This window comes from Eretmochelys imbricata, chromosome 4, assembly GCF_965152235.1.
Source record: "Eretmochelys imbricata isolate rEreImb1 chromosome 4, rEreImb1.hap1, whole genome shotgun sequence".
In the NCBI taxonomy this organism is placed as follows: Eukaryota; Metazoa; Chordata; order Testudines; family Cheloniidae; genus Eretmochelys; species Eretmochelys imbricata.
In genome coordinates, this window is record NC_135575.1 from 32,233,562 (window position 1) to 32,260,449 (window position 26,888).

Here is a 26,888-nt window from a genome sequence, read left to right on the forward strand (position 1 = left end):
GCTCATGCAAATGGTTACTTGTGTGTCAGGTTACCTGTTTTTTGCACCCACAGGACCACTGGCACACGGTGATTTAGGTTTTGCATATGCAGTGGGTGCCCACACATTTTGTAAGTACTGCTCGATCACCCACATTTGAAAATTTAGTCTTTCCATTGACTTCGGTGGACTTTGGATCAACCCCAAGTGATTATGGTTACAAAGAGAGACTATGGGCAACTTCTGCATAAGGGACTAAGAAAATATTTCTTCAATCATATTGTGTAGGTTTCCAAATCTAGGGATACTTCATGTCACAAAGAAGAAAGTGTTTGAAACTCTGGAAGCACGAATGACAGATGCCTGTAAAAAAGGATACAATCCTGGGCTCCTAGTGCATCCTGAACTCAACTATATACAAGCAGAAGGTGGTGGAGAGAGACAACTAACAGGTGGGTGCGATGTTATTCATTTGATTATCATGGATCTTGAGAACATGTGTTGTTGATAATAGATTTTGCTCCAAGAAACACAGATTCTCAGCCAGGATGATGTCTTAGTAGGCTCCCTAGGTAGTCTGCCCCCAGCTGTGCATTTTGAGAGGTCCTTTGCTTTTGGGATCTTCAGGCATGCAGAGCCAAACAACCCTCTCTCCTAGATTTCTACAACATTTACTCCTGTGCACGAGTTCCACCAACAATGCCTCCATCTTCAACCCCTGTTCAGTACCCTCAGGGAAACTGAGTCACTTTGTATTACCGTGGAGAGCGATTGGACCCTTTAAGTGGTTGTAGGCAGAACAGAGATCCCTCTGGGGCAAGATCATCCCTCCAACCCCTGCTTGACACATGTACCTGCAAAACCTTGGGCCGGCATTGCTCCCAGAGAATTAATGAAGGACTGAAGGGCCAATCCAGCTCTGACTACGGCACAGCCAGAAGTTAAAGAATACTTACTTATTTTACTGCTGGTTAGTGCCAGCTTCTACAGGTGAACTTTGCTTAAATAGCTGCTGTGTCTTATCATTGTCCTTCTTTATTGTATTTCCACCCATTGTAAACGCCGCAGGGCCAGGAGTGTGCCTGTTTTTGTATGTTTGCGAGGTGCCTGGCACAATTTTGGGTGCAATAGAAATAATAATTTGCAGGCAACAAATTGCATGTCACTCCATTTATTACAAGTGCAGAATGCAGTGAATTACCCGTTTACTATTTTCCAAATAAAAATAAGAATTGAAGCTCATGGTTTAAAAAAAAAAAAAAAAAAGCAGCTTTTATCAGTGCTTTTTGGAGGTAGAATTGTTTTTCCCCTTGTTGTGCCAATTTATCTCTGCTATTGATTGGTTCTAGAGCGGGAAAGAGAAATCATCCGTCAGGCAGCCCTTCAGCAGACTAAAGAGATGGACCTCAGCGTGGTGCGACTCATGTTCACAGCCTTCCTCCCCGACAGCACTGGCAGCTTCACAAGAAGACTTGATCCTGTCATATCAGATGCAATATATGACAGCAGTAAGTACATTTGGCTTTCATGTCCTTTTTAACAGGCACGGTCTTACTTTCCCTTTCTAGGAACGTAGGCCATAGGAATCGCCAGACTGGATCAGACCCAAGGTCCAGTTAGTACCTATCCTGTCTCTGACAGTAGCCAGTGCCCCATGCTTGAGGGAGGTGTAAGAACCCCACATTAGGCTGATGTGGGATAATCTGCCCCTCACATTGGGTGTCATCCAGGTCTCTAGTAGCAAGAGAGTGGCCTAAGCCCTGAAGCATGAGGTTTAATATCCTGTAATGGGGTTCTTGGTGGGCTGAGGGGCCTAACGGTTAGCATCCACTCAGTTGTAGAGCAGTGGTAGGAGAGCCCAGGCTCACCCATTCCACTAGGCTCCAACCCAGGGCCCTAGGTAGATCAGCAGTGTTTGGCCTTTGGGAGGAGCCCTATGAGCAACCTTTTTTGGGTTGCTTCCTACCACCGCTTCCTTCCCTCAGCTTCTGTCCCCAGATAAGGAGAAAAGAACAAGGAAAAAGGAAACTAAACTGCCAGCCCCAGCTGGGCTCTGCATACAGTCCTTTTTCTTCAAGGAGGCTTCTTCAGCCCCTTTTGGCAGGCGTCTTCAGGATAGGTTTGCACTCCTCCCCATCCTCCCCCTTCTGAGCTGGGTTGCTCCCTTTTCAACCCTGTCTCCAGTTGGAGCACGCTCTGCAGGGTTGGAGGGGCAGGGCTACCTGGACCCAGTATAGTCCTTTAACCCCTTCAGCTCCAGTGAGGGGTTTGTATACCCCATCACATATGTCTTCCAAAATAATTTTACTATTATGACAACCTTTGTTATTCTTGTTATTCATATAAATGTCCAGTTTCTTTCTGAATCTTGATAAGTTCTTGACCTCAACAACTTCCTGTGGCAAAGAGTTCCACAATCTAATGGGTATCCCTAGCTTCTGTTTGCCAGAAGCTGGGAATGGGTGACAGGGGATGGATCACTTGATGATTACCTGTTCTGTTCATTCCCTCTGAAGCACCTGACACAGGCCACTGTTGGAAGACAGGACCCTGGGTTAGATGGACCTTTGGTCTGACCCGGTATGGCTGTTCTTATGTTCTAGTTGTACATTCTGGGAAAAAAGTATTTCCTTGCAGCCCTTTTGAATTTGCCATTTTATAATTTAATTGAATCTCCCCTTGTCCTTGTGTTATGAGATGGGAAGAACAGAAGTTCTTGATCTACCATCTCTAGACCATTCATTATTTTATATACACTTTTATTGTGTCCACTCTGTTCATCTCCTTTCTGAGGGAAACAATCCCAATCTTTTCAATCTCTCTCCATATGAGAGCTTTTCCCATTCCATTGCCCTTCTCTGAACCCCCTCTAATTCTGCAATTCTCCTACCTGCTACTTATGACTACCAATTTAGCAATATTCGTGCAATAATAATCCAGAAAAAGTATGTACTTTTTTTTGCATTATATTACTTGCATTTTCTGGAAGAGTAAAAGCCCCAGACTCTTCATCTGGAGGGTGATGTGAACTACCAAGTGGTGTCTTTGAGGAATGTTGTTGGTTTACTTTAGTATCTGTTATAATTCCAATATGCTTTCATTACGGTAACACATATCTGCATATTGATACAATAAGCAGAGGGGGGAAGTTACAGTACAGACTGAGGTATAGTGTATGCCAAGCCACATTGAAAGGAAGTTGAATGTTGCTTTATGCTTTTTGTTGTTGTTTTTAAGTCTGAGCATCAAAGTCTATCTTCCATTTGTGGGGAAGGTGGAGGAAATAGATGCACCTATCTCTCTCACTGTCTAGGTTTTCATGCCACTGCCAGTGACCAGAGTATCTGAGACCACCAACTGAATTCATTTATTTCAAAAGAAACAGGGACTTTTTTTTTCTTTTAATTTGTTTTTAAGTGAATCTAGTGCACTGCAGTACGGGTGCAGCATGTGGCAGTGCAGGCTTCTGCCATGCTGTCCTGCCGTTGCGTCTCACACCTCACCTGAAGCTGCTATCTGTAATGGTGTGAGGACAGTTCTGTGTCCAGGGCCCTTTTAACTCTTGACTTATCTACTGAGACTGCAAATAATCGCCAGTTTTGATGGTGGCGATGTGGACCCCAGTCCACTGTGAACTGGACAGGGACTGACAAACTCTTTTTAGGTAGGCCACAGAGCAGTAAAGAAACAGGAGATGTACAAGTATATAGTGATGTACACACACACACCATATCAAGCAGTCAGTGGTGCCACACTAACCGATTTCAAGAGCGCAAGAGAGAAAATGTGATGCAGTTCTCACATGGCTTTTTTTTTTTAACCTAATTAGTAACAATGGAGGGTCTTGAGTCCTGATTCCCCACTGCGCTACTTGACTGGTATAGTGCTCATACAGGACTAACACAGTAGTGAACAAAGAACAGGAGGACTTGCGGCACCTTAGAGACTAACACATTTATTTGAGCATAAGCTTTTGTGAGCTACAGCTCACTTCTTTGGATGCATCCCTTATTTGTAGTCCATAGTCAGGCAAAATTTCTACAGAAGTCAATGGGAGTTTTGCCTGCATAAGGAGTACAAAATCAGGCCCTTAAGTTGAAAAATTAGTGGTTCATCCTTCACTTTCACAAGACAAGGAATCCAGTCAGTACCATGTGATTCTTGTTTGAGGTTTGCCTTTTATCCCATTTCTGTGCTTTCTTGTTCACTAGGCGTGGCAGAATTTTATATTTTTTTCTAATTTTGACGTTTTTTTCTCCATTTCTGTTTTTAAGATTTTATTTTCTGTTTTTAACTATGTTTAGGGTTACAGCTGGGATGGCAGGGTTGGGGTTAGAATCAGGGCAGTGCTGACAGTGGGGCTGCAGAGGGCTCTCTGTGTGGCTGACGGGCCAAAGACACCAGAGTGCAAGGCGGGGGAGGAGGCTCTGGTCGTCCTGGCCCTGTGAAGCAGAGAACCCCCTGGCCAGGGAGGCCGAGCCCTTGATCACAGGGTGCTGCTGAACATGTTGCCGCCTGGGGACAGCTCCTACATTCCTGGCTGGTGTGCAAATCGGGCCGTGACAGTAGAGCTGAACAGGGCTCCCTGCACAGCTGCAGGGCCAGTGGCACCCAGTCCCTGCAGGCATGCCGACCCTTACCCATTGATACGTTTTTCGTCGATTTCAGTGCATCAGCCCAAAGTAATGTTTACTGACCATTATGGATTAAAACCAAACCCTGACAAACCAATTTTTAGCCTACAGCTGTCAGCAGAGTCAGTACGGCTGTCAGCGGAATAACATCTTGTTTCAACTCTTCCCTTTTGACAGAAGCCCCCAATGCATCCAATTTAAAGATTGTAAGAATGGACAGAACAGCAGGGTGTGTGACAGGAGGAGAGGAGATTTACCTTCTTTGTGACAAGGTTCAGAAAGGTAAGAGCCCCAAACTGTCTGGTGTTCTGAATCGGCCCCTTTGATTGGGATTATAAAGTAGCTTTGCTATGTTTCTCATGGTGGCCTAGCAGTCAAAGGTCCTGTGCCAACACTGCTCCCATTAACTTCGGCAGAATTTGTGAGTTCTCAGCATTTCTGAAAATCAGGCCACAGTGATTAGGACAGCGATTAGTGATCTTACACCGCTCACCCACGAGTAATTTGTAGGGGGAACAGCCTGGAGAGTTGGGGGAAAGACATTCACGTACCCTTTTCCCTCTCCCCCAACCAGCAGACTGACCAGGACGCCACCACAGCCCCTCTGAAGTTTCTGTTCTAGCCCCCCAGGTTGTCAGGGTTTGTGAACACTGGATATGTGCAATTGTGGACCCATGACCACACCCCTATGGTGCCTCCAACCCCTTGTATAATGTGTAGTGGGAGCTGCAGGTGCTCAGTACTGCCAGTAATCAGGCCATATTTATGTAGATGTCAAAGGGAATGAACCTGTAAATAGTTACTACCAGGTGTCAGGCTTGTGCAATGTGAGGCATCCTGTGGACTCACAGTTGTAAACATTATTCCTGGAATGAAGTGTTTGCGGGATCAGGCTCTAAATATGGATTTGGATGCTTAATTTAAGATGCTCAAATTTTAACATATTGGCCTTTGTTTATAATATTCTGGTTTCCTATTCATAGATGGAAGTAAACAGAAAAGAAAAAGGGGGCTTGGAGTGTTTCAATCTGTAGATTAAAACAAGGACCCACAGATATACTTTATCGCTACAACAGCATGTACAGTGCTCTACCTGGCTGTAGAGTAGAGTTGTTAAATGATTCAGGCATTTTCTGTTATTCCACGCTGCAGCAGAGAAGGGTGTGGGAGAAGACAGCATACTGTGTAATTCTGTAGGGAAGAGAGAAACTGGTTGAGTTTGGGGAAATGTTTTTTTCTCCTTAACACTGTAAATCCACAGCCTTTCCAGGGGATTAAGTAAAATGCAATTTTTTTTAAAAAAAAGTCTGAATAAATGGAAACTCCGAAGTGGGGTTTCCCCTTAGTCTGAGCGGGGTTTCCCCTGACACCGTCACTCTCTCAAACCTCTGTGCTCTCGGAAACTTGAATGCACACGGCAGCAACATTGGAAGGAGTGTTTCTAAATCTGAATGCTGCCAGATTGGGGATCAGGAGGAAACAGCCCACCTACCCCAAGGCCCCTTCCCATTGATTAGGAAGATAAAGAGTTCCTTGCCATTAGCCAAAGGCAGAAAATGGGCGTTTCGTATCTCCCCTCCCCAGGATGCCGAGGAAAGAGTCCTCAGGGTGGCCTGTTTTCCCCACCTCTCCAAAGAGGTCTATGCAGAGGGCCCCCGCCTGACAGAAACATCTCTACCCCTCGCACTGCTTTGTGAAGGGGAGAGGAAATGCATTGCTGGAGAGCACATAGCTCAGGACTGCTGCTGAAAGTAGCTGCTGCCACTCTAAGCAGTAGCTGAGAAGTGGCTTTTTGCCAGCAGTAAATAGAACTTGAACCTGAACAGTTCAAGTTTCATTCAGTTTTCAGAATTCAGACTGGTGGGCTGGGGGTCCTATATTTCACACCATAAGTTATCCCATCCCTACAGTTATTCTGTATCGAGCTACTGCACTAATCCTGTTTAACCATAGAACAGGAAGAAGAAGTGAACCTGATTCTCCACTCACACCAGTTTAAAACATGAGTAACTCCACTGAAATCACAAGAATTACATCAGCGTAAAACTGGTGGAAATAATGTTCATATAAATCTTCTTAAATTTATCATACTTGAGAGGGGTAAAGTTCTTGATGTTTAATGTATTCTTCTAAATGTAACACATTACCACAGAAAACAAATACTGGGTGAAATTCAGCATCAGAGAGAATTATTTTCCTTTACCAAAAATCATTTATTGTTGTTTATAGTATACAGTATGAATCAGTGCTAGGAAAAATCTCCCAAAATCCACTGTTAGAACTGCCATCCACTATATTATTTTTTATTCGAAATTGATTTAACCAAAAGCTTAAAAAAAAACCTAGAGGAATTAACACTCTCGCACTGTTTGCAGATGATATTCAAATTCGTTTTTATGAAGAGGATGAAAATGGTGGTGTATGGGAAGGCTTTGGAGATTTTTCTCCTACAGATGTACATAGGCAGGTAAGTGACCAAATAGCTGTCATTTGCTAACGGCTTTCAATTCTTTAGCTAGTAGGGCCCCATTTGAACCAATGGCTTAGTCGTGAAAGGCTCTAAATCCCAATACTAATTTTCGCAGTCACTATCTTCCCTCTCTTACTTCAGAAGAATAAATATGGCCCAGATTTAATTTAATCTTAAATCATAGTGCCGATGAAAGTTAGAAACACACTAAAAGGAAATTTGAAAACTATGGTGTGAAAGTAATGGTAAGGGAGAGATGTAAGGCACGTCTATGGAAAAATAGTACAGGGTAAAATGTCTCCAGAGTTCCTACAGGAATACTAAGGACACCATGAAAAAAAGATAAAGCAAGAGAGAAAAATACAGTACCTACATGTATTAGATAAAAGGCATTTAAACTGTAATTAGCTCCAAACTAGAAGTGAAAAATAAAATGGGAACGTATAGTTGTGGTAGCCTTCACGCAAGTGAGATTTTCCTCTCAGCTGTAACTAAGTAAAATGCCCCCAAATACAAAAAGTTAGATGTAAAGCACTATCTTATTTCAGAAAACTCTATTCCTGACAACCTGCTGATCAATGTTTTTCACAGTTTGCTATTGTATTCAAAACCCCGAAGTACAGAGATGTCAATATCACAAAACCAGCATCTGTGTTTGTCCAACTACGGCGGAAATCTGATCTGGAAACAAGTGAGCCAAAGCCATTTCTGTACTACCCTGAAATCAAAGGTAATTCATTGAACCTGTTCCATGCATTACAAAGGGGAAATATCCTGTTTGTGAAACAGCAGAGCCCTCACCTATTTCCTAATGTTGGGTAATGTCCTTGTTCTATGGTTTTTTACCTCTAGAAAATACTGTACTTGACTGCTCATATTGGGCAGAACTAATGGAAAAACTGGTCAGGGCAGAACTAGTCAGGGCAGAATGTGTTTACTTCGATATTTTATGTTGGACTGTTGTGCAGGAAACACACAGGTCCCTACAAGGGATTAGTGTCAACTGGTATCTTATACACCTAGAATGTATATATGCAGTAGGTGGCGCTTTTTTCCCGGTCACTTCTGAAACAATACTCGAGGTTATTGTACTGCCCGTGCTGCCTTTCAGATGAAACATAAAACCAGGGTCCTGACTAGAACTGGTGAGAAAATAGAAAATATATTTTGTATTTCTCTTTCATTGACCAGCTCTAGTCCTAAGCACTTGTGTTCGTTAAATAACCCCCTGGCACCCTTTGCAAGAGGAAGGGTGGTGTGATTGGTGTGGTTTTTTTCCATGACAATATTGTAAATCTTCTAGGTGAAATGTAACAGTTGGAATCAGACCCGGTGACTATGTTGTTCAGTGTCAGGAAGCTTACCCAGTGGATCAATACTTTTTAAATCACTATGCTGTGAATTAATCTGACTGAATTATAAGGTTGTTCTTCGTGTTCATGTTAGCATTAATAATAAATAGTAATAAAAATATTTGTATGATGGCCGAGCTCAGGGGTCCCAATCAGGGATCAGGGCCTGTTCTGCTCGGCACCATACTACGCAGATGTAATAAAAGGCAGTGGCTTATGATCTTAAGCCCTGATCCAGTAGCATATGCATATGTGCTTAACTTTAAGCGCAGGAGTAGTCTTGTTGAAGTCAATGACTACTCGTGTGCTTTAAAGCATATACATAAGCATTTGCAGGATTGAGGATTTAGCTTGTGACAAGAGAAAACAGGTGGACAAAACAAAGACATGTGCGGGGATAGTGAGTTATTTATATTTTAGTATAATAAGCAGCAGAAAGTGATGTTTGCTGAGAAATTTCCATGTTTTCAGGTGGATATTTGAATTTAGGTGAACTCTATTTTTAGCATCCAGGAACTCCTTGACCAAATTGTATAGAAACATTTCACACTGCTCCAGATATAGCCCACCAATTTTGAGGCTGACTTTTTTGTGGTTTTTAGAGGGGTGAAAATAATTGAATGATGATTTCTGTAAATGCCTTTTCATAAACTCTATCCAACATATTATGAAGGCTGGCATTCTAGCAACTGTATGGTATTCTAGCAACTGTACTGTGCTATTTCCCTGTTGAATAGTGCTCACATGAGCTCAGAAATGTGTGTCTTTTTTGTTTCCTGGGCCAGATTCATTAGCTGCTTTTTAGGGTTTTCTCTCTTCCTGGGTGTGAGTATATTTGATGCAGGTACACTTATCTATGTACTGTATATGTCTGTAAGTGCATTCATATATAGACTATTCATTATATTGGTTCATATGTTCAGCGCTTGGGTTTGATGCATTGATTGATACTGTTCTGCATGCAGTTTCCTTACCACGTTTGGCATATGCCTGTCAGGAATTATTACATTGTTTGTTGGGGGATATTTTGTTCTTTCCTCAACAGTGTTGCTGGGCTTCCTCTTCGCTAGAATTTTTGTGTCACTTTTTGATAGCTCCTCTTTTCATGACTGTTTGATTTTCTGTATGTTTAACTTTAGAGTGCTGTTTTTTTCCCCAGAGTCTTCGGAATATTTTTGATGGCGCTGGGGACTCTGTTCTACCTTTATTTGTTGTACTTTGTGTAAGGCTAGTTCTCCTTCTACTGACCTGCATGAGTTTTTTATGTCTTGCTTTAGACTCATTTTTGTTTGTGGCCTTTCTGGTACGAAAGTATGCTTCATTTCATCCTCTGATTCATCGTTTTTTGAGCACCTTCATCCCCTCTTTCTAAAGTGTATTTGCTTGGGAGAGAAAATTGCCCTTTTGTTCCCAATGGGTAAAATTTTCAAAAGCATATAAGTGACTTAGGCTCCTAAGTCCCATTTTCAAAAGTGATTTAGGCACTTAGGCGAGTCAGCCATGTCCTGTCCTAGTCATCTTTATTTGGGTATTGTGGCACCAGATACAGCATTAGAGAAGCCATATGGACTTATGTGCGTGATTGTGTCTTTGGTTCAGTGGTCTGTCTGAGAATGTCGCTCTGATTGTTACTTACTGGAAGGTTTCACCAATTTTTGCTGTACAAAAATAGTTTGTTGTTTGGAGCTGAAAAAGTTTACCCTACTTACAGCACTTCTGATTTCCCCTTAAGCTATTGTTTTTCAGTAATCCAGTCAGTACCAATGCTCTTTTCTGTCCCCAGCTGGTGATAGAAGTGACTCATCCTCTCCTTTTGCTGTTTCTCTTTCATTCTCTCCCTCATCCAAAACACAGATAAAGAAGAAGTTCAGAGGAAGCGACAGAAGCTTATGCCTAATTTTTCTGATGGTTATGGTGGAGGCAGTGGTGCTGGAGGTGGAGGGAGTGGAATGTATGGAGGCGGAGGAAGTGGTGCTGGCTCAGGTAAAGAGAAAAGATCATTGATCTGAAGCATGAGATTTAAACTGTAACATGTGTGGTTTGTCCCTTTAGGCGTTGGAGAAAGGACATGTGTTTATTTGTTATTGAAATTGACATGGCGAATCTCTGTATTTCTGTAGGTATAGAGGACCTGAATCTCATTTCACTTACTCTGATATGGAACCAGTGTAACTCCATTGACTTCAGTGAAGTTACTCTTCATTCTTACTGGTGTGAAATGAGAATCAAAGCTGTAATGTTTTCAGTAAAACATCTTCTTCCCTGTGGGACACCACATAACCCCCTCATTATTTTTCTTCCTTGAAGTTGTATGTCACAGATAGCTTCCTTCTGGCCAAGGAAGACTGGGCAGAAATCCTTCACAACCCATCATTGTCAATGCCAATTAGTTAACGGCAATCACTGTTGAGAAATTTGAGGTGCTAGGTGCTCCGTGAAATGCCTCTGCACTGCTGCCATTCCTGCTCCAGTTCCAGCTGGCCCACAGAGCAAGGGACCAGAATCTGATTCTATATCTACTGTATGGCATTGAGGAGCAGTATGATATGTTATCACATGATGATCATTTTTGTTTCTTGCAGGAAGGTGGTATACTGTAGAGTAGCTAGGCATCATTTGAACAGTGACGTCCTGGAAGTCATTATCAGCATAGCTTTTCTACTAGAGAAAGGGAGAGAGCAGCTGTTCTCCAACTGTGGAACATGTACCACTGGGGGTAGAAGAGTTAGTCTAAACCAGCAGTTTTCAAACCTTTTTTCTGGGGACCCAGTTGAAGAAAATTGTTGATGCCCGCGACCCAACAGAACTGGGGAGGAGGGGTTTAGGGTGTAGGAGGGGCTCAGGGCTGGGGCAGAGGGTTGGGGGGTGGGGATGAGAGCTGGGGGGTGAGGCCAGTAATGAGGGGTTCAGGGTGTGGGAGGGGGGTCTGAACTGGGGCAGAGGGTTGGGGTGCAGGAAGGGGTCAGGGCTCTGAGCTGGGGGTACAGGCTCTGGGGTGGGGCGGGGGATGAGGGGTTTGGGGTGCAGGAAGGGGTTCCAGGTTGCTCAGGGCTGGAGCAGGGGTTTGGGGCATGGGGTTGGGGCACGGACTTACCTCCGGTGGCATCCAGTCAGCGGTGCAGCCAGGGTGCAGAGGCAGGCTTCCCGCTTGTCCTGGCACCGTGGACCGCGCTGCGCCCTGGAAGCACCCAGCGGCAGGTCCGGCTCCTAAGCGGAGGCGCGCAAGCAAGTGCAAGTGCGGAGCTGGTGCTCGGGGCAGGAGCAGTGCGCAAGCCCCGTGGCCCCCCGCCTAGAAGCTGGACCTGCTGCTGGCCACTTCCGGGGCGCAGTGTGGTGTCGGAACAGGTAGGCACTATCCTGTCTTATCTGGGCAGCACTGCCAACAGGACTTCTAACGTCCCGGTCGGTGGTGCTGACCAGAGCGACCCAGTGCCTGACATGCCACGGCAACCCAGTACTGGGTCACGACCTGAAGTTTGAAAAACGCTGGTCTAAAGAACGGTATCAGAATAAAAATCCATTATAACTACACTAATTACAATTATTCAGGCAGCATGCCAAGTTCTTTGTTGAGCAGTAGAAGTGGTATGCTACCTCTTAAATTTTGAGAACTGCAAAGATAGAGGATGCTGCTAGCCAGATGTCTAGACTTTCCTTTGATTGACATAAAGATGGGAGGTGGGGCTTTCATCCAGAACATGTTATTTTAGTAGGGCGGAAAATCCATAGGACAAAATACTAAAGGAGCTGCATGTGAAATAGTGCTTTTGTCTGAGCATGTGATTTTCATTGTATTGCTTGTTTTTGTTCTGGAGAATAATTCCAGTGATTCTTTTTCCTTTTACATTGCTGTTGTTTTTAGGGTACGGCTACCCTTCCTATGGGTATTCTGCTTATGGAGGCATGCCTTTCCACCCAGGCCCCACGAAGTCTAGTGCTGGAATGAAACATGGTAAGAAACAAAATAGCATGGTTGCAACAGTAATCTTTAGTTTACCATCTTTGCTTCACTAATCAGCAATTACTGTTAATGACTATCAGAGTTTTGGAACTTGGTCGCTCTAAACTGGACTCAAACAGGATTAAAATAGGTGTGTAAACACTCACATGTGTTTACAGTGATCACTAAACGTCAGCATTAGCCAACAGAACCCCTCACTGCTGTCCCAAATACCACAGTTTCCCTCTATGGTTAGAATAGACAATAATTAGATGGCTAATGCTGACATCTTAATGGTGAACTATATATGCGATTGACTGGATTTAATGTTTATAAGCAGCAAAAACTATTTTCCCCCAAGGACTTAAAAATTGGCAAATGGACTGTGGCTTTTGTCATTATAGGCCACTGGAGGCCACTTTTTTAACCTGCAGAATATTCATTTTCCCTGAAAATGAAAAATTCGAGTCTTCAGAAAAACTGTATTATGTGATATCACATGACGTACATATTACATGAGTACAAATGCAAAGCAAGACATATTTGTACATTGGGTAAGCACAATCAGTGGGGTAGATGGTGTTAAAGTGACAGAACCACAGAGAAAGGGCTGGCCCACAACATTTTGGCACCTGAGGCAGGAAGCTCAAGTGACGCCCCCATTCCCTCTCGCTTGGGCCAAAACTTTGAAAGGTCTCAATTCTGCCTTCTTCCTGTTCTACTCCTCTCATGGTACTGCTCTGCTACCTACCCCAATAAAGGAGACCTAACAACTTAAAATGCCTTGCTCAAAAATTTTAAGTAATACTTACATTTGCTATTCAGGCATTTGAAAGTTAACTTTTCTTTTCTTCACTGGCATTTTTATCTGTTTGAATAATCAAAGTGGTCCTTTCCGTGCCTTCTTGGTTGCAAAGATTTGAACTGCTTCCTGAAGGTCCACACTCTGGGCCAGCTCATGCTCTTTTGAGATGGTTGAAGGACTGACCAGCCTCTCCTGTGTCATTGTGGAGCATAGATGTGTTTTTATTAACTTCAGCTTGGAGAAGCTGCGTTCTCCACTGGCAACTGTTACAGGAAGTGTTGGAAGTATGTGCAGAGCAACAAAAGCATTTGGAAAGAAGATGGTCATCTTATTTGTGCACATATATTCCTGAACAGCCTTTGGAGTTGATCTTGCTGAAATGTATCTTGAAAGGGCTTTCAGTTCATCACCTAAATCACTCGCATCAATATCACGCATGTCGTCGGGTGTCAACACTGTCTCTAGTGCCCTGCATTGCTGGTGTAGGTCTTCTTCAGGTATAGTGAGGAGTTTTGGAATATCATACAACATCCCAAATATACTGCTGTGTTCCTTGAGCTGCATGAAACGTTCTTCAACTGACTGTACTGCACAATCTAGCACCTGGTTAAAGAATTCAACTTTGAATTGTTGTTTGGGGTCTCTTATGGGATTATCCCGTGCCTTGTAACCAAAATGTCTTCTTCTTTGGCGACTCTTGTATTGTTGAATGGGTGGGAAAATAGTTTCAGTGTGAAGTTCCTCTGTCAACTTTTGTGCATTTTTCAGAACATTTTGAAATCCCTCATCTGACCGGTAAGACTATAGGTATGACTTTGCTTTTTCCAGTTGTTCCATTGCTCCAGATATATCAAGGTCAACACCCTGGAGTCTCTTGCTTACAACATTTACAGTAACTCCTCACTTAACATTGTAGTTATGTTTCTGAAAAATGTGACTTTAAGTGCAACAATGTTAAGCAAATCCAATTTCCCCATAAGAATGAATGTAAATGTGGGGTTTAGGTTCCAGGGAAATTTTTTTTTTGCCATACAGTACAGTACTATAGTTGGGAGGTGCCCCTGCCTTACCCCACACAGGCACAGCCCACTGGCACTGGAGATAATGAGGCAGGCAAGGATGCTGAAGGTGCTGTAGGCTAGGAAAAGCACATTGCACAGCAGCAGCAGCAGCTTCCCCTACTCTGCAAGCACCAGGGGTGGGGGGCTCAACTGTCAGCCCGCCCACTCCACCCCATCCCCCAAACCCCCACCCTTAACCCACCTCTTCTTTCACCCCCTCTACTCCCCCTTTACTCTGCACGCAGCATCCTTGCTCCTCCCCCCTTCCTCCCCTGCCTCCTGCCCGCAGCAATCAGCTGGCTTGCGGCGTTCTGGAGGGAGGAGCAAGGACACGGCACGCACACTCCCCCTCCCTCCCCTGCCCCCTGAACACTGCAAGCTAGCTGATGGCAGAAAGGAGGGGAGGGAGGCGGGAGGAGCACTGCGTCCTCGCTCCTTCCTCCTGCCCGCAGCAATCAGCTGGCTTGTGACGTTCAGAGAGCAGGAGGGTGTAGGGAGGAGCGAGGACTCGGCGAACAGCCTCCCCCCTCCCTCCCCTGCCTCCTGCCTGCGGCAATCAGCTGGTTTGCAACATTCGGGAGGCAGGAGAGGGAGGAGGAGCCTGCACGCCGAGTCCTCGCTCCTCCCCGCTCCCTCCAGAATGCCTCAAGCCAGCTGATTGACACAGGCAGGAGGCCAGGGGGAGGAGTGGGAAGACGCTGATCCACGGGGTCTGCCAGCAGGTGGGAGGCACTGTTGGTGGGGGGGCGAAAGGGAGCTGATAGGGGGCTGCCAGCTGTGGACAAAGCAGGCAGCCAAACGACATTATAGCGAAGCATTGCACAATTTTAAATGGAGCATGTTCTGTAATTGAGCAGGGACGTAAGATTGAAACAGCATTAAGCGAGAGGACGTTAACTGGGGAGTTACTGTATTTCAAACAGTATGTCATGCCACAACACTAAGCCACACAGAAATTTGAAGTTATGTATGTTTCTGGTGATTCCATTTCCCTCTGCCACTATTCTCCCACGAACAGTTCCTGTCACAGCATTATCCTCCATAATGGCAACTATGGCATCATCTATCTTCCCAATTTGGTGTTCGATAGGCTTTATAGCCTCTACTCGACTTTCCCATCTTGTGGCACTCAGTGGTTTCAGTGTCAGAGAGGATGTTCCCAGATGTTGCTTCAAAATTTGCCATTGATGAGTTGATGCAGAGAAAAATACATAGATGCTTTGAATTACATTAAAAAATTCAGCAGCCTCACTAGAAGCTGATGCTGCATCACTGACCACCAAGTTCAATGAATGAGAACTGCCTGGGACAAAAAAAGCTCGAGGGTTTAACTCTCGGATCCGTGTCTGTACTTCTCTGTTCTTTCCTATCATGCTGGCACCATTATCGTAGCCCTGACCTCTCATGTCAGCTATCGCAATTCCCGTATCTTCCAGCTTTTTAAGAAGCACATTTGTCATACCAGCTCCTGTAGTATCATCAACGTCAATATATTCTAGAAAATGCTCTAAGAGTCACCACTGCAGGGACATTTTCACTAGGTTCTGTTGTTGTTACAAAACGCACCATTAAAGTCATTTGTTCTGTATGGCTGATATCAGGTGTGCAGTCCAGAATAACAGAGTAATATCTTGCTGACTCCAGAACTGCCACAATCTTCTGTTTGACTTTTGTTGCCATGAACTGTATGATCTCATTTTGAATTGTTTTTCCAAAGTAGTGGAGTATGTACATTTCTTGGGTGGTGACTCTTCTTAGATGCTCCTGGAGTACAGCATCAAACTCAGCCATCAGCTCCACAGTTTTAAGGAAGTTTCCATTGTTTGGCATCTACAGCAGATCTGAAGTGCCACGCAGTGCTAGGTTTTGGGTAGCAAGCATTCTCACAATGGCAATGAGCCTTTTCAGAACATTTTGCCAGTAAAGAGACTCTGATGCAATCTTCTCTTGATGCTGATCATCTGTGCTGGCCTTTAACCTTAGTCTCATCTCAAGCTCTTTCCACCTATGGAATGCTCTCTGGTGATTTGCTGCCTTCTCATGGCTTGCCAGATTTCTAGCCAGATTTTTCCAGTCCTTTGTTCCTGTAGAACCTAGTGTAGCTGGAACACTAGACTGGAAGAGTTTGCAACAAAAACAGTATGCAGCATTCTTGGGTTTTGAGTACATAAGCCATGGCCTCTCCACTGTGTCACCATTGGGGATTTCATGCCAGTAATATATTGGCTGGAAACTTCTGTTTTCATTGTCTTTGGGGAACATGAAGTTTTTCACTTGTTGTGGCCCACGTAGTACAAGGAAGTCCCTCAGGCTACTGCTCAAGTGGGTCCACAGTCCTGGATCATCTAGACTTAAGGAATTAAACTCAGCAGCAGCTGTTTCTTGCACCTCCACCACACTCTTCTCTGATCTACACTTTTCTTCAGGAATGTGCATGGTTACATGCATTTGAGATGGAGCTATGGATGCTGCAGTAGCTGCCAGGTCACCTGCACTCTGACTAACGGGAAGATCAGGCATCTCCTCACCACTCACATCCTCACTGGGGCCGGAAGGCTCACCATGAACATTTGTGTCTGTGTATCTCAGGAGAGCTCCTTCCTGCTTAGATAGAAAAGCTTCCTTTGCTTGCTTTCTTTTTCTGAATGCTGCCCCAGATGAGCGTTTTCCTCTTTCACTCATGACTGCTGTTCTGTGCCAGCTATAGTGGCTCTCAACACTCATTTGAAGGGGACAAATAAGCAGGCTGGTAGCAGGGCCTGAGGGAGGGAAGATATCAGCGTCTTAAGGGTCTAACTGGCTCCTACTACTTCAGGTGACTGCCTGTTCTCCTCAAGTGGGTTCAGGGAAGCAGCAGGAAACAGGAAGCTCCCGGAGAAGTTGGTGTTAATCAGTCCAGGCTCCTGGGGGTGCTAGAGAGGTACATAAGAGGCTCCTCCTCCTCTCTCTCCCTGCAGCTGTTGCTGCTTTCTGTTATTCCCTCTCACCTTTTCTCCTGCCTGCCTGTTATGTCTCTTGTGCCCTCCTTCCTCCAGCACAGCACTCCACCATCTCTGTGCATCTACAGCAGAGAGACTACATATGCACCAGCAGCAGACACAATTTTCTACACTCTGGGTTCTAATGGCGCCCCCCACACAGTCTGGCACCTGAGGCGGCCGCCTCAGTTTGCTTCATGGTAAGGTCAGCCCTGCCCATAGAAAGCACTGAGAAGCATCCTGTTTCTGTGAAGCAAAATGCCTTTCAGAGGTGCCTTATTGCTCTGCAGAGAGTGATCTGCAAAAGCTCTTTAAAAGATACTGCATAGTCCTTGCTATTCTCCTTCCCTTTCCAGTGAGTTGCTCCCAGCTGGCCCTTCCTCTCCCTATTGTCTGGTTGGGTTAAGGGAGAGCCACAGTCTGGCCCAATGTGATAAACATGCACCTCAAAAATTAAGTTAACAGTAAGGACACACTCATTCTTTGTGCCCAAAACCAGGGGAAATCACTTCAAACCCAAAAGCCCCAGAGCTTTGGTGAAAAAGACAGGTGGGGCCATTTATTTCCAACATCTGCTGGATAAATTGTACGGTCTGTTACACCAATATCAATCTGGAATAATCCTGTTGGCTTTGGTGGAGATACTGCAGATTTGTAACATTGCAATTGAGATCAGAATTCATCCCTACATTTACTGTTAGACAATTGGTTTGTTTAATTTCATACTTTAATATGGGGGTCAGTACAGTGAAAATCTTGAATAACTTCAGAGCAAGTTACATTTCTCTCTGGGTAATGAACTTGAGTGCAGTGACTCTGTCGCATTTAATGATATAGGTCCTGATCCAGTGCCAATTGAAGTAAATGGGCGTCTTCCATTGATTTCATTGGGGTGTGAATGAGACCCACAGAGCATTATCATTTGTACAAAAGAATCACAGTATCAAAAGACTAATGCTTTTCATTTATGTTGTAAGGAATTGCAAATGACATGGCTGAACAGGATGGGGAAAGCTGCAATAAGCACGATGACAAACCAGATATGAAACATAACAAGAAAGTGGAAATCACAGAGAGGAGTGAGTCCAGAGTTTGTAGCGGTGATAATAAGGAGGAGGATGTTACTTTGTCATGTACAGCTGAAGTAGCTGAAGCAGATTGTAGGTTACAGGGTAAGTGAACCAATCAGTTTATTTAGGGCCATTCATAGGGCCAATCTTGCCATGGGAGAAGTCTGTGTTAAGGACTGGAAATGTCAAAAGTTCCCGCTCACAGAGTTTCCATCTTTGCAAGGGTGGGAGGGTTTAATTTGCTCCTACTTGGAAATGGCAGGAGATCAGTCTCCTAAACCTGGGATCTCCCAAGATCCATGTATGCCAGGGCTCTCTATGCAGAAGCCTTTGTCCCTCTGCACTGTCTCCCAGTGATTCTGTGATCCCATTGAAGTCCGTAGAATTGAACAGGTTATAAATCAGCAAAAGGTTTGGTCCTTAATATTTAACAGGCTTCATTATATGTATGGAAAGGTGTTATTTCCAGGTATGTAATTGTTGCATCATTGTTCCATGCAATCAATCAATGCAAATCTATTTCTAAATTGCATGCGGAGCATTTTATTAAAAGTTAAATTTAATATAACTGCATCCATTGCCAAATAAAGAATAACTTCAACAATCAAATCAGCATTGCTTCACAGCAAAGTCTTTATACAAAAAAAAAAAAAACAGAAAAGAGAGAAGGTATGGTTGAAGGAAGTCTTTGTACTAGGATATTAGCCCTCTGGGGATTACAAATTTACACCTTTGCCTTGTCAAGCTTCCTTTTGTTGACAGTCTGATCAGTCCATATTTTGAGGGTTAGATTGCCAGATTTTTAGAGGTCTTGAGTGCCCATAACTCCCATCACAGTCAACATCTATGAAAACCAGGCCATATGTGGCTTGGATCATTCACTGGAGACGTGCTGTTGGTTGTTTGTTATAGTAGAAATGACAGAGAAGGAACTTGCTTTTCCTGTCCCATGTATAATGCGATATGTAGCTCTTTCATGCAGAACGCTCCTCCTTTCTGGAATGGAAAAAGGGACATATTATGTTGTGTGCTGGTTTCGTTATGTGTCATTTACTATAACAATTCGACAGGCATTGATTGGGAAAACAAGTTCACACAGTAATAGAGTTTCAGTATTGAAGCCTTCCCTAAGTGGCTTCTTGGCACTTGAGAGATCATGTGGTGCCCTGAAGAGAAATTGCTGCTTGCTGGCTCTGAGAGTCAACTCCTGGATTAGTTCAGAAAACAAAACTAGCAATTGATGGGTGTGCACTTGTGTGAGGGCGTGATGTTGTCTGTCTGTTTCCAGTGAAAGGAAGGGCTTGGATTGTTGAATCTAATGGGTGAGTAAGAGACAGCACATCAGGAAGCTGACGATTATTTCTTTATCAATTATACAAAAAGAAAAAGGAGAGAAACAGGAACTCCAATTTGTGTGAAGAATATATGCAGAAGAATTGGGTCTGTGAAGTGCACCCATTTAATGTAATCTGCACAGTTTTGACAACTGGGTTTAAGGGAAATATATCTTCTCTTATTCCAGTGACAATATAGTAGGCCTTTTTCCAGAGCTCATTATGACATTTAGTGTCCTGCTTATACAAAAGTCTGGAACAGAGTTTGACGAGAAAGAGACCATGTTGCTTGTGGTGTTGTATCTTGACACACAAGTAGTGTGTTGATTGCATTAGCATTAGACTCTAAATCTGTTATTTAGTGCTGAGAGGTAATAATAAGTTATAATTATCAGGCTAATCATGTGTCTACAGGAGCCACTGTCCTGTGCAAGTTGCAATGTCAGCCTGATGTGGGTATAATTATGTAACCCCTAGTGAGTGGCCTACAAAAAGAACAGAGGCATTAATACTGACCGCAGTTGAAGAGTCTCTTTTATCCCAAGTGTTACAGTGTTATTTTTTACATAGCAAAAGATCCTGAATTCCTTTCCTCAATGTACACGTGTGTTTTAGCTCGCAAGTGCTGTTTTCCTTGCTTGCTCATACTAATTTGTTACGAAGTCCCATGAAATCTCACTTTGGAATGGTTAGGAATATAGACTGTCTGGTACAATTGACAGTCCTCTCCAGAATGGTAAATGTGGTTTGAAACTTTGTCTCGCCTCACCCTCTTCACCATATTCCCACTCATTTGGAGCTGTGGATTTTATTTGGTCAGCAGTTTGTGACTTGGTTCCACCGATGACATGCGCAAATCTTTCTTTCCTTTTTTTTCCCTGTAGTGTATTTGGTAATTGAAATTGCTGTGTTATGTTGCTTTGACACTAATCTGAAGCTGTCGTTTAATTTTAAAATTCTCTTTGATGTATTTATGAAAGGAGGAAAGATGGTATAATCTTGCGGTTAAGGTACAGGACTGGCTGTTGAGACCTGAGCTCGATTCTTGGCTCTACCACAGATTTTCTGTGTGACCTTCGACGTCAGTTAACCTTCCTTTTCTTCATCTGTAAATTATGAAGGTGATGTGTCACGTGGCTGTTTGTAGAGCAATTTGAGATGCTGAGAATGAGCCAAAGAAACATGAAGTATTTCAAAGTTCTGTGAGCAGGTTCTCTTCCGAAACTGCTCTCAAATATAATCCACTATTATGCATAATCCAAATTTACCCCCTTCACAGAGTGCAGCTCAAGTCTTCTCCTCAGATGTGGTTGCTCCTAGGATTTCTCTCCCCTGACTATTCAGCCCATACACTAGTTCGTCTTTCTAGAGAGCCACTGCCTCCATCTGTATGTGGTCATTAGCTGTAGGAGCCTCTGTGAGTCAGCAGAATGTACTTAACAGTATGCGCGTAGCATTCCCCAGGCAGAATCAACACCTGCCAAATGGTGTGAAGTGCTTCAGGAAAACACTGCCAGCCTGTTACAAGCGCCACACCTGCTGTCTTATGTCTGGACATTGCACTGAGATAATTTGTAACTCTGATGAATGCAACGATTTGTGTTGCAGATGGTCTGTTCCTGGAGAAGGCAATGCAGCTTGCTAAACATCATGCCAATGCTCTTTTTGACTATGCTGTAACTGGTGATGTGAAGATGCTACTAGCTGTTCAGCAACATCTTACTGTCGTCCAGGATGAAAATGGTGACAAGTAAGTAGCGAGAAATCTACTTTTTCAAAACTAAATCCAGTAGATGTAACTCTCAATACAGGTCAAGAGCAAAGCTATTGAATAAGAAGTTACCATGTTTGCACTGCAACTTTTCAAAGGATGACTGTGTTTTAAATGACATGGAGGGCTTGGGCTAGAGATTTCCTCTAAATTGAAGCATAACATACGGTAGAAGCTGTTCAGAGCTGACAGTCTATAGCCACATGAGAAATTACACATGACTAACACATACTATCAAGTGTTTTGATAACCTAGTGGGAGGCTGCTATTTTTGTTCCAGTTTCTGTGGAAATGGATTTCAGATTACTGAAAAAGCAAGGAACATTAAGTGTTTCAAAATGATGGCTAATTTATTGTTAGAAACAGTGGTTATTTTAAAGCACTTTGATTGCCCAATTTTGGGCAATCCAAGGTCTGCTTTGAAAACAACAGGAATAAGAATGAGCAGGAACTAGCAATAAAATTGTTAGAACTTTTGGTGATGAATTTTCTGGGTGAAATGAGTTGTTAGTCTCAGTCCAGTTCCCAGTTAATTTATTGACAGTTTCAGCAAAGGCGAAGAACTGAATGATCCGTGGAAAATAAACTACCTAGAGGCAGTCCTTCTGGATCAAGGTTGTGATCCATGGCGTGGGAGCTTACACTGCGGCCCCCAGACAGCTGTTTATCCCCAGACATGCTGTAGCTGTCATGGGGATAAATAGTAAATTTCAGTCTCCAGGATCTTGAGACCTACTTCCTTTCCTGAGCGCTCAGTTCCTATGCACACTTCAGAAATACCAAGTAAAATAGCAAACTCTTGATGATTTTGGCTGCTAGCTTTCCTGCAAGAGTTGTTTTACAGCACAGAACTGCAGACTCTAGGATCAATACCCATAGTTTTTCTACTGAAATCTACTGTTTACAAATCTGATTGCCTTTAATAAAAATATGTAAGTGATGAAAGTATCTTTAGATGACCCTAAAAAATTTTTAAATATGTTGAATTTGAATTCTGAGATAAAAAATAAAAACAACTTATTTAATAAATTCAGTAACATGCTTCAAGAAAGACAATTGTACTGGATACCCACAATTCCCTGGATACCTGGCGGCCTTGTGACCTTGTGCCTTTCACTGTAGTGCCAAAAGATACATTGTTAAAGCTGCCCACCTTATTAGACCATTCGATGAATTAATGGATTTTTCATGGAATGTATATTCAACTATTCTTTACAGAGTTAAATACAGTTACAGGGTAGAATAATAATATTAGGAGAAGGAAAGAGAAATAAGGAATGATGGGCAAAGGAGAATCAGTATTTTTGAGATATGAATATAGGCAGACTGTCAGCGTTATAAGAAGTCTGTTCCATTTGGCAAGAGCGGCAGAGGAGGCAGCTCTTCTATAGGAGTGGTGAGACAGTAAGAGGAGGCCAGTGCTAGACAAGTGGAGAAAGAAAGGGAAGAAGTAGCACAGTATTGCCAACCCCAAATGTTCAAAATTAATGAGCCACCCCCCCCACACCTTCCAAAATCATGAGATTGGCTTTAAATAGTACATCTGGGGAGGGGGCGTCATAAATATAAAGGGAAGGGTAAACACCTTTAAATCTCTCCTGGACAGAGGAAAAACCCTTTCACCTGTAAAGGGTTAAGAAGCTAAGACAACCTCGCTGGCACCTGAGCAAAATGACCAATGAGGAGACAAGATACTTTCAAAGCTGGGGGGAGGGGGGAAAGGATTCTCTCTGTCTGTGTGTTGCTTTTGCCTGGACCAGAGCAGGAATGCAGGTCAGAACTCCTGTAAAAAGTTAATAAGCAATCTAGCTAGATATGCATTAGATTCTGTTTTGTTTAAATGGCTGATAAAATAAGTTGTGCTGAATGGAATGTATATTCCTGTTTTTGTGTCTTTTTGTAACTTAAGGTTTAGCCTAGAGGGATTCTCTGTGTTTTGAATCTGATTACCCTGTAAGGTATTTACCATCCTGATTTTACAGAGGTGATTCTTTTACTTTTTCTTTAATTAAAATTCTTCTTTTAAGAAGCTGATTGCTTTTTCCTTGTTCTTAAGATCCAAGGGTTTGGGTCTGTGTTCACCTATGCAAATTGGTGAGGATTTTTACCAAGCCTTCCCCAGGAAAGGGGGTGTAGGGCTTGGGGGGATTTTGCGGGGAAAAACATTTCCAAGTGGGCTCTTTCCCTGTTATATTTGTTAGACGCTTGGTGGTGGCAGCAATAAAGTCCAGGGACAAAAGGTAAAATAGTTTGTACCTTGGGGAAGTTTTAACCTAAGCTGGTAAAAATAAGCTTAGGGGGGTTTTCATGCAGGTCCCCACATTTGTACCCTAGAGTTCAGAGTGGAGAAGGAACCTTGGCAGGAGGTGTTTACCTTCTGGTTTCTGAACTTTTTGGGTGCACTACATTAACTGTTTCAAGCTTTTCTCCACAACCATGAGGGCAAGAAACTTTGTTTTTTAATTAAAGCTCAGATTTTCCCTTATTAGAATAACTCCAGGAGCTGGGGGCTTAAGAAATTTTATATATTGCAAGAGACACAGTAAAACATGAGAGCCACGGAAGAGAGGTTCAGAAATTAGACCAGAGCAAGTCCAGGCAGGGGTTCAAAACAAGCAGGACAGTTTTGAACTGAATCTGGAAATGAACGGAGGGGCTATTAAGGCATTTTATGGTTTGGGTGATAGGATTGTACTTCTTTGATGCTGTTACAATGTTGAGAGACCTGGGACTTGGGAAGAAAGTAGAAAATGGAGTTATAATAGTCTGAGTGGTCTTGTCTTGTGTGGTCACTTATATATTAAAGGGTTTTTCCCTTGGGCATGACATCTCCAGCTAACTTTGAGTCTGGGGGTCCTTAGTCACCTTCTTTTTGAAAATGAAGACAAGAAGAAATGACAAAGTTGGGGAAATCCCCATAGGAAAATCTGCTGTAGTTACACAGAATCCTGTGGAAATTCTGCATGCAGGTTCTGAAAGTGTGAAACTTTTCATGTGCTTTATGCTTCTAAAACAGTGGTGGGCAACCTCCAGCCCGTGAGCCGCAGGTTGCCCACCACTGCTCTAAAATATTCCAGGCTTTTTAACATTCAGCGTCTCTGTGATACAAAGCTTGTTATAAATAATACTAGATTTGGAGTAAGAGTCTTCTTTATACAATACACTGTCTTTTTAATAACACTCTATTTTGTGCACTAAGGCAGGTATTTAAGTCTTGGATTTCAGATGTGAAACCTCATTTCCACTGAAATCAATGGGAATTATGTACCTAAATACCTTTGAGGATCTGGACCTTAGAGCCCAGTTGAGCTGTCATGACAATAAATGGAAAAACACCTGTTGTCAATGGGATTTCGATCAGAACCTTATTGGAAATTATTTGATTTTTGCAATTAGAGTGAACTTGGTTTTGTTTGGTTTCATTTCAGTGTCCTTCACTTAGCAATTATCCACCTTCATTCTGAGCTGGTGAGAAACCTCTTAGAAGTGGTGCTGGATTTTAATTCTGATGACATCATCAATATGAGAAATGACCTTTATCAGGTACGCCAGAATGCAGTGATAAGTGATACTAATCATCCAACTGGTAACAGAAATTTTCTGCAACTTATTTTTCCCTTTTATCCATCACACAAAACCCAAGTAAAACTATAATGCAAGCAGTTCAGAAGTTCGTAGATGGTGGGACACAATGACAGACTGAAAGGTGGTAACAGAGGGTGCACACTCTCATTGGTGCATATGTGTAACTTCAGTCATTGTTACGGAATATGTGTTTATTGTAGAACAGAACCCATATTTTATACCATGTATCTTGTTTTCTGTTCAGTCCCTTTTTACCAGGCTTCTCTGTTACTAAACTACTGGTATCAATCGCCGTGTGCCAACCTTGTCAACATGTTTTGAACTTTCAAATGCCATACTCCTTCAGGCTGGAGGATCAGTTGCTGGGTCACATATAGGCATTTGTAACAAATAATGCCCTTTACAATAGCCACTTCAAGTCAGTATCAGCACACAGAAAATGAGCTCAGAGATTCCCCTTTCCTTTCGTCGTTCACATGTGCAAAAAAAGAGATGATTAACCCCATACTCTCTTCATTTAGAGAAGAATTGTTAGGTCCTGGAAGCATGAGCCTGAGATTTTCACGTCCCCAGCCCAGACATGTTCTAGAAAGCGCTGTGGAAATCCTCCTATAAAGTGTCTCTTTCCGTATCCCCTACTATAAACAGTAAAGGTCTAGGCCTGCTAGGAAAACACATCCTACTCCCCTGGGAGAGGTGCACCCATGATAGGAAGAAAGAAAAGCAGACATGGTTCGGGCAGTGTTCCTGTTTTATTGAGCTCCGCTCAGAGCTGCACCAGGAAAGTGTTTCAGGTCTGATTTTCTCCTGCGTAGATAAACCCAAAGGGCTTGATTTTTTCACTTTCTTACACCTTTTGTAGTTATTTTCACTGGTGTAAAATGAATCTAACGTTGGTATAAATGAGTGGAGAACTCTGGCTTGGTAGTGTTTTACACCCACTCCCTTTCTACAGGTAGAGTGGCGATACAAGGAACAAGGCAGTAGTAGGTATCAGGTTCTCAGCATCTACTACAATCCCTCTGTAAGCCTTCAAAGTGTCCGTAGAGCGGGTATTTTGTAAACCAAAGGCTGGAGAGGGTATAATACTTTAAATCTACAGTATGGGCTGGGACTTCATGACAATACAAATATAGTGAAAATGGATTTATACATGTGCTCCAAAATAATTAACAACTCCAGACGTGTTTCTGTACGTACGATTCTGGTGACATTCACAAACAATTCTAGCCTCACCCCCATAGTTTACATTATCACTAGACTCTTCGGATGGAATTAATCATTATTTGTGTATAGTTGAGTATACACTATTCCTTAATATAGTAATCAGAATATGAAGTTGGGTTTGGGCTTGATTTTGCTATTATATTATATTATATATTTTTAAAGGCTAAGAGTCTGATTTCCCTCACAGTAAGAAGGCTCGCTGTACAAATACAATAATATTTGTATAAAAGTTTCAGCATGATGCTGCTTACCCACCAGAATGTCACTGCTGTAGTATACAGTCCCTCCTGTTGAAGTATGAACACAAATCTTAGTTACAGGTTTCAGAGCAGCAGCCATGTGAGCCTGTATCCGCAAAAAGAACGGGAGGACTTGTGGCCCCTTAGAGACTAACAAATTTATTTGAGCATAAGCTTTCGTGAGCTACAGCTCAGTTCATCAGATGCATCACAAAAGCTTATGCTCAAATAAATTTGTTAGTCTCTAAGGTGCCACAGGTAGTCCTTTTCTTTTTGCAAATCTTAGTTAGAGGCAGTAAAAGCCTTGAAGTCTAATGTTGGTGTTGTGGCTGATAGCATTGTTATGCTAATAGAGAACATGCAAATTACATCACCTACCTAGACAGACATTATATAAATGCAACGTTCTTCTGTGCTTTGTCAGGTTTTAAAAAGAAAACAGC

At 43.0% G+C, this 26,888-nt stretch overlaps 1 protein-coding gene across 3 annotated transcripts in view; it reads left to right on the forward strand.

The window, feature by feature from the left end:
- Positions 1-26,888, forward strand: part of NFKB1 (nuclear factor kappa B subunit 1) — a 94,399-nt gene that overhangs the window by 53,572 nt on the left and 13,939 nt on the right. For 2 of the 3 annotated variants that reach the window (XM_077815079.1, XM_077815077.1), the window contains exons 7-16: positions 268-431; positions 1,329-1,487; positions 4,791-4,895; positions 6,989-7,080; positions 7,675-7,813; positions 10,290-10,418; positions 12,298-12,387; positions 18,197-18,391; positions 21,232-21,373; positions 24,823-24,937. In XM_077815079.1, the coding sequence (XP_077671205.1) occupies positions 268-431; positions 1,329-1,487; positions 4,791-4,895; positions 6,989-7,080; positions 7,675-7,813; positions 10,290-10,418; positions 12,298-12,387; positions 18,197-18,391; positions 21,232-21,373; positions 24,823-24,937 (1,330 nt within the window). The remainder of the gene's footprint in view (positions 1-267; positions 432-1,328; positions 1,488-4,790; positions 4,896-6,988; positions 7,081-7,674; positions 7,814-10,289; positions 10,419-12,297; positions 12,388-18,196; positions 18,392-21,231; positions 21,374-24,822; positions 24,938-26,888) is intronic. The other variant, XM_077815078.1, reaches the window with a different exon arrangement.